Here is a 7,496-nt window from a genome sequence, read left to right on the forward strand (position 1 = left end):
AACAGCTCACGGGATAACATTTTAATGGTCACCCCTGTAGAACAGAAAGTTTTAAGCCATTACTGCCCAGGATTTCACAGTCTTATAGACCTTTTATTCTAACCACCACACCACATTGACTCCCTAAGCTTTTCAAGCAATGACTTTAGACTGCAGCATCTATAGAATACCAGGCAACAATTTTTAGATGTAAACGGTTTTATATTGTTTTCTATGGCTATATGAAATTGTATATGATTCAAAATTATAAAAAGGAAAAGACAAATCTGATACCCTGAAAAGAAAAAAAGGCCGTCCCATGGTACCAGCACTATCCTGTAAAATAAAACACAAACCATTAAAAATACGTGTATTTTTAAACTATAGTATGGCTATATTGACAAGTCTCTGTGTCACTGTCAGAGCTGTTGTCATCAATAATTCAGGAGCCTTTTCAGCAGTATGCAAATAACTAGATACTGCTAGTCCCCAGTGCCCATTCACCTGAACTACTGATTAAACATTAATACCGAGAGGGAATTGTCAAGAATCATCCATTTTGCCTGATGTACATATATTAAAATACCATAATTAGATATGATATTGCATGGGCTTTAGAAAATAGCTTGAAGGCTGATTTAGAAGTGATTGATTATCTCTCAGAAGCAGCATGTGAACTAGTTCAAAACAACTGTGGTCTCCGATTTTTTTTTTTAAATCTAAATTAAGTTAACGTACCTTTTTTGTAAACTCTGCAGCAGCAATCTGTGATTCCTGCAAGGTGATAGTGCATATCAGTTTTAACATATCCAGCTGTTCATGAGATTTTCATAATCCTCTAGTACAGGTTAAGTACATTTTTTTTTTTTTTTTTTGGAAGTGAGAATTTTAAACACAAATCAGATAGTTACAGGAAATCTAGAAGCAAATCAAAATTTGCTGCCTTTATTTTAAGTATTACTTTAACTGATTTCAAGGTAAATACATTCTTGTCACTGTAATTCAAATTAGACAGTCATGCTCTTGAGAACAATGCAGTGCCTGAACTGAAGTGAACATAAGGAACAGCATTCACCAGGTTTCAAAGTAATATTGATTTTTCTTGCCTTGTTGAAATGTGGTTGGTTCCCCATCTTTAAGATTTCCACTGATTTTTTTTTTTAAATCCAATCTGGGTTGCTGCTACTAAACTCAGCTCATGCTGTACTTATTTTTCAGAAGGTAGTTCATTCTGGGAACAGTCTTGCACCACTGAAGTCAATGCAAGTTTTGCCATTGACTTCAGCGGCAGCAAGATCAAGCCCTGTGTGAGTGAAGGCTCTGATTCTTGAATCTGATCGGCAAGGACAACCACTTGTAGAGCCCCACTGACTTTGACTGGACCTTAAATGGAAAAAACAACATTTAGTAGCATCAGCAGAAATCAGTGACAGCAGCAGCTGCACCAGTGATTGGATTTAATTATCAGGGATAAGTTTTAAAGATGAGTAAGTAAAATGGAAGACTAGAGCAAGGATGTAAAAATAAAGGAGGAGAGGGGCCAGAAAATGGGGAACAGACAGCAAGAGGAAGAAAAGGGGAGACGAGGTTGAAAAGGGAAGGGAAGGAATTTAAATTTAAAAAAGGAAAAAATAGAGAAGGAAAGAGGAGAGTTCAGGACAGGATATAAAGCAAGGGGATTTTCCTTTGTTAGATATTCACAGTTCGAACATTGAGACAATGATTTATAAAACAATTGAAATTAACTTTTAGTGCCGTAAAATACTATGGAAGAAACAAGTGCATACTGGATCAAGGAATCTTTTCATTCTTCTCTCAGAGAGCTTTGAAGCAAGGCGCATTAAAGGATGCACAGGGGAAGACTACAACAAAGAGATATTGTGAACACTAGTTTTGTATTAAGATCAATTAGACACACAACATTCAAACATAGTCGCTGACTAAAAGTTTTTGATAGCCTGGAGCTTCAAAAATCAGACTTATTTATAATAGAACTTAATTTACTTTAGTGCAGAATCATTACAAAACATGAGCTTCTTAACAGAGCTTTGTAATAATCATAGGTTGAATTTTACAAAGGAGTCTAGTTGAGATAGGGACCTAAATTCAATGAGATTTGGGTGCTCCCTTGGGCTCCTTTGAAAACTCCAGCTGTAAAGCTTACACAAAGATTGGAGGGAGAAACTAAACTCTCTACCCAGTTCTTTCAGGTGACTTTAAGAAACGCTACACATTTTGGGTGAAATACTGGACATTTTGCCATTGACTTCAGTGGGGCAAAGATGTCATCCCTTGTATTAAAATTTAATCTTAATGCCTTAATCAAACTCTAATCCACATGATGCCACACAAATTCATAGGACCATGTAAGAGGAGGATCTATTCAATAAGAAATGGCATTTTATGCTAAGGCTGAATTTAGCCCATAGTTTCCAGGGTATTGGGGAAAGTTCAGGTGGGCCAGAGACAGGGAGATTGATGTCCTAATAGATCTGTGAAGCTGGACAAAAGTTTAGAGTTCACATGAATCCCTCCTTCTCCACACCTCACAGCTGGACCTAATCCTGGCTCTGAGCCATTCTTATAGCTTCTGATAAGGCCCCAAATAGACCATATTCTCGAAACGTGGCCACAAACTGCTATGAGGCAAAGGTCAGTTACATCGCTTGGAAAGATGCAATATGGGTCATCTTCCAGTCCTGAAGAATGATCAGATAGCGTGAAATCTTGGATCCACCGAAGTCAACTGCAAAACTACCATTGACTTCAATGGGATCAGGATTCCACCCATAATTTCTAGCTGACTTTGGGAAACCCCTAATCAGCATTTTGTGGGTTTGTGGTTTAGCTAACATTGTATTAAATATATTTACTACACAGTCAAGGTCTAAAAGATGTTTGTTTGGTTTTTATTTTGTTTTGCTTTTGTTTGGGGAGGGCTGTAAATTAGAATACAATGTAAATATTGTAATGCTTTTTTATTCAATTTTTTAAAAAAATGTGCTCAGAATTAGAAGGTAAAGAAACTGACAAGAAAGTATAGAAAAGATAGAGAAGCACCTTTTAAAAACACGTCCTGTAATTATTTTAAAGTCATTGCACATGATCTGAGTAAACATTGTCTGAAATTCCATAATCATGGTGCATTTTATCCTTTTCTGACTAAAGCCATTCAGATATAAACAGGGTTCAAGGAGCTCTGTAATTTTTGTGGGTAAATCCTCTTGAATAGTTAGCATTAACCAAAAAGGTGCACTAGGAAAAAAAGGCTTTGGGGGCTGATCCTGACATTGGCTGTAATCAACATGAGTTGAGGGCCTCAGTATCTCACAGGCCTGAACTTCTATAGATGATTGAGCAAGGTACTTAAGCACGTGAGACACCCCCGCTGAAATCAATGACTCTACTCACATGCTGAAAGTTAGGCATATGCTTAAGTACATTGCTGAATCATAGACTTAGTAAGCATCTTGTTCACATAGTTATGCTATGCAAAAGTGATGATTATGTTAAAATACTGACCCCAGTTTTAAGTGGATATGTTGGTTCTTGAACTCTGGAGTAGTGAAATAAAAACTGCATAAAAAGAGCAATTTTAGTATATAGTCTTATCGAATTTAAGGGTTGAAGTCATATGCATATATTACTAAGATGGAAAAATACTTACTCTTTTATATATGTCCTCATTGTTTTCCTAGTAAAGATAATGATGATAGTCAAACTCTGTTTGGTTGGACAAAATGTTGGGAAAGTTTTCTTCAAGGATAGAAAATCTTTAGACCTTACCTCCTCTATCTGCATGCTATTAAAAATAGCATTACAAAGATCCATTACTTTACTGGAGATCTAAAAAAAAATATTTTTTAAACATACATTCATTTATGGTATGTTTTGTACATGACTTTTGAGGTAAGAAGCCTAATTTTCATCTCACAACAGTTTAAATCATGAGTAATTCTACTGAAGCAATGGCATTATTCCAGAGTAAATCTTTCTGCAGCTACCAGATATAAAATATTATGTAATTTTTATATCAGGAAAAAGTTATTAGTATATTAATTATGTCAGCATAATTATATGCTGCATACAAAACAAATACTTACAATCGAATTTCACTAAATGATACTATGGGAAAATAGAACATAAGCCAGCAGAACCATTTACATCATTACAGCTGAGTATTCAACACCTTGGAGGAGATGGAAGAGACATTTATATTTATCATTTCAGATACTAATTTTAATTGTTATGGGATAGCCAATGTACCTGGAAGAGTAGAGTCAGTTCAATAAATTATGAAGTCAATTTACCTGGGGTTGATTAGACAGTTCTGTCCACTGACTGAAACACAGTGCCAGCTTAAAAATAAAGATTAGACATTAAGATCAGTTATACACTTAAACCCGTATTTTAGCGTGAGAAAATTTAGCGTTAGTAATATTCTACCAAGGCCTTTCCCAGCTCAGATACTCTTAATGTGTGTATTTTGTTAAAATGGGCAGCAAAAGGTTGCTTTATAGACATACGCTAACCGGGAGGTGATCGAGTGGACATTCCCCCATTTCATGTTATTGTTAAGTCATTGATTTATCAATTCAACCTCAACTGTAACCTAGATTTGATCATTGCATTGTCTTATATTTTCAATTAGTTTAGCGAAATTGTAAGTAAATTAGTCAGTAATATATTTGTTTAGTGTCCTATTTGCTTGTTTATATTCTTTGTAAAACCCATATAAGTGATACCAAACTTGTTTCTCTCTCAGAATTGCAGCATAGTCAATGACCTACAAAAGGCATAGGTGAGCCTTAGACCCACTCCTGAATTATTCCACTCTGCATATTTATGTGTGTGTTGTTAGAATGGGGAGCAAAGGGTTTTTAATAATGCATCCTTAGCCACTGGCTAAATGGAAAATGATCACGTGTATTCGGTTTCTCATTCCCTAATGGTAATTCAGCCGTGTTTCAGTGTCCCCTGCACTGTTATGAACATGCTTCTAGTTTATGATTGCCATGTTATGAAAACGTTTCGTACCTCGCTTTTAGGAATGTCTGGAGCATCCATCGAACGGGAGACAGGCTGAGGAAACCCTATTGAGATAAAGCAGTCACAAATATAATTTCCACTAAAAGGATGACTGTGCCCTTCATTTGAAAGCTACCCCAGTACAAATTCAGGGAGCGGATTCTCCAAGAACACGAGGAAGCTATAACGGGTCCACAACTCGGGTACAAATGAAACCCGAGCCGGGTTAAAACATTAAGGCAGAGAGAGGGCTTAGCAGGGGTGCTTGGCTTTGTTCTTTTAAAAAATATTTTTCAACAAAGAGCAAAAAAAAAAGTATCCTTCCAATGTGAAACTCTAGGGGAAAAAAATAACCCAACAAACCCGCCCCCCCGCCCTCGCCTGGCGTGCATTTACAGGGGCAGATCTAGATGTCGGGATGGGCAGCCCCCACGCTTATCCGGAGTGTACATATACACGCCTCCGAACTGCTCCCAGGATGTGCTGTGATGCCGAATCCCCCAGTTCTCTGTGCCCACCACCGGGCACATCAGCGGGGTCCCGTGCATGCCGCGAGCGCGCAGCCGACAGCAGATCCCCCCCCGCCTTCAGCACCCTGGACAGAGGCGCCGGCAGAAGAGGCAGTCCCCAGCCTTCTCTTCCTCAAACTTTCCCTGCTCGCTTTAGCCTCTTGTCCACCCTTAGCACTGACAGCTGGTGTCAATGGGGGTAGCTCCGCTGAGGCTCTAGTCCCAGGGCTATATTCATTCCCTCTTTGCCCACCAATCCCTCGGGGCTTATTGAAAATGTCCATTTCTCATGTTCAAGTCACTTGTTCCGGTCACTTTTATAAGAACCTATTGTGCACCTACTAAGAGCCCCCCCGTTCATCAAGTAAGGGGCATGTCACCCAGCCCCCTCCTGCCCTGCCCTGCCCCCTTCAAATGAGCACTGTCTAGTCTTAAAAACTGCAGCAGCCCTTCGGTCTTTTGCTGTTGATGGTTTGGGAGGAAGGACGCCAATAGCCATGTCCTTTGTTTAAACTATTTGCAGCCTTCATCCCAGCACGTTCTGCTCCTTGGAAGAGCTTAATGTTAGAGATCAGGTTCAAATTAGTTTGGAACAACTGTTCTCCGAGTCTGAAGCGAGCCTAGCTTCTCCGAACTGCAAAGCAAAGCCAGGAGTGTGAGGGAGGGAGAGAGAACTAGTTAAGCTTTCTGTATTAGTCCTGTTCTAGCGACTATTCTTTATCCACATAGATCAGGTACGTAGGAGGCAGTTATGGGGCTAGATCGGGTCTTACCTGAGGTGAACTGTAGAGCACAGAAGCAGTAGAGAGCGAAGATCAAAGGGAAGGGGGAAGGATGTTGTTTCATTTTCAGCCACCGGTTCCTTCCAGCTGGGGACAGACTTTGGTTCTTCTGCCAGGACCTGAGCATTTCACATCAGACTTCAAATGACAAGGAGGATGCTCAGCCTGTGGGCGACTGGCCCAAACTGGAGAGGTGTATTTGTAACAAGTTGTATCCCATTGCAAGGGGAGCCAATCAGCACTGTGCATGGGCCTGGTTTTCTGTCATAAGTCATAAGTGTCACGCTGTGCTTTTATTTATGCAGCAATATCTCTCAAATCAACGCTCTCTGCAACGCGACCTCAGCCATTAGTCAAGACTCCAAGAACACAGAATGGAGAAGTTTAGAATCCTCATTGCCTCTCTCTGTATAAAAAAGGCTTTACATGAAAACTGCTCTCATGCAAACAGGCTGTACTACATACATTACTGCTGCATCACAAACATGTTCTCACCATTACATGCAAACTGGTCTGTCTACTGCAGAATCAGAGTTCAGTGAAAGTTTGCTAGGAAAAGTAAACTACAATCATTTTCCAGTTCTTTGATTAATTTTTTTAACAAGACTGAAAATTTCATAAAAACTAGGCATGAAATAGCTATGGATGCAATACTTAAATCTAGTGACTATTCATTAGGAACCCCAGGAAGCCCAATGATTAGGAATGAATTTATTGAAACCATTTCAAAACCCTAGCTTATCAATAATATGGAAATATGAAGCAAAAAGAAGCATTTCAAGTGAGAGAGGCCATCCCCCTTAACATAGAAGAGACTGTTGTACACTATGATTTAATAATCCCTGGGAAATATTTCTACTTGTGACACCCTGGAAAATAAAGTCTGCTTTTTCATTTAAAAGAATGGGAAATTTCATATAAGACAATTATTGTCTTATTTGTCAGTTTTATTAAGTAGGCCATTACTTGAAATAAGAATTCCTTTCCATTATTCTGTCTAGCTGTAGGGCAGCATTTCTAAATACCGTACATCATAGTATCTTCATGTGTTGTAGAAAATGCTGGGATCAGTTCAGAAGGGACATGTAATTCTTCATCCTATTCTGCTATAATCACTGAGTTCTACTTTGAAGTGTGCTGCCAGGGTTTATTCTGCGTTGGTTCTTTGGGGAAATGCTCTACCTTGTCATCTGAAGAT

The 7,496-nt window shown here is 38.9% G+C and overlaps 1 protein-coding gene across 1 annotated transcript; it reads right to left on the reverse strand.

Annotated features, from left to right (window-relative positions):
- Positions 1–708: 708 nt before the first annotated feature.
- On the reverse strand, positions 709–6,425 carry NMS (neuromedin S). Its single transcript, XM_024202329.1, has 7 exons — positions 6,290–6,425; positions 5,017–5,072; positions 4,290–4,337; positions 3,766–3,825; positions 3,647–3,673; positions 3,502–3,555; positions 709–753 (listed from the first exon to the last, which is right to left on the reverse strand). The coding sequence occupies exons 1-7, from the start codon at positions 6,423–6,425 to the stop codon at positions 709–711; spliced, it is 426 nt and encodes a 141-aa protein (XP_024058097.1).
- Positions 6,426–7,496: the final 1,071 nt, after the last annotated feature.

This window comes from Terrapene carolina, unplaced genomic scaffold (assembly GCF_002925995.2).
Source record: "Terrapene carolina triunguis isolate 2854851 unplaced genomic scaffold, T_m_triunguis-2.0 Scaffold21, whole genome shotgun sequence".
NCBI lineage: Eukaryota > Metazoa > Chordata > Testudines > Emydidae > Terrapene > Terrapene triunguis.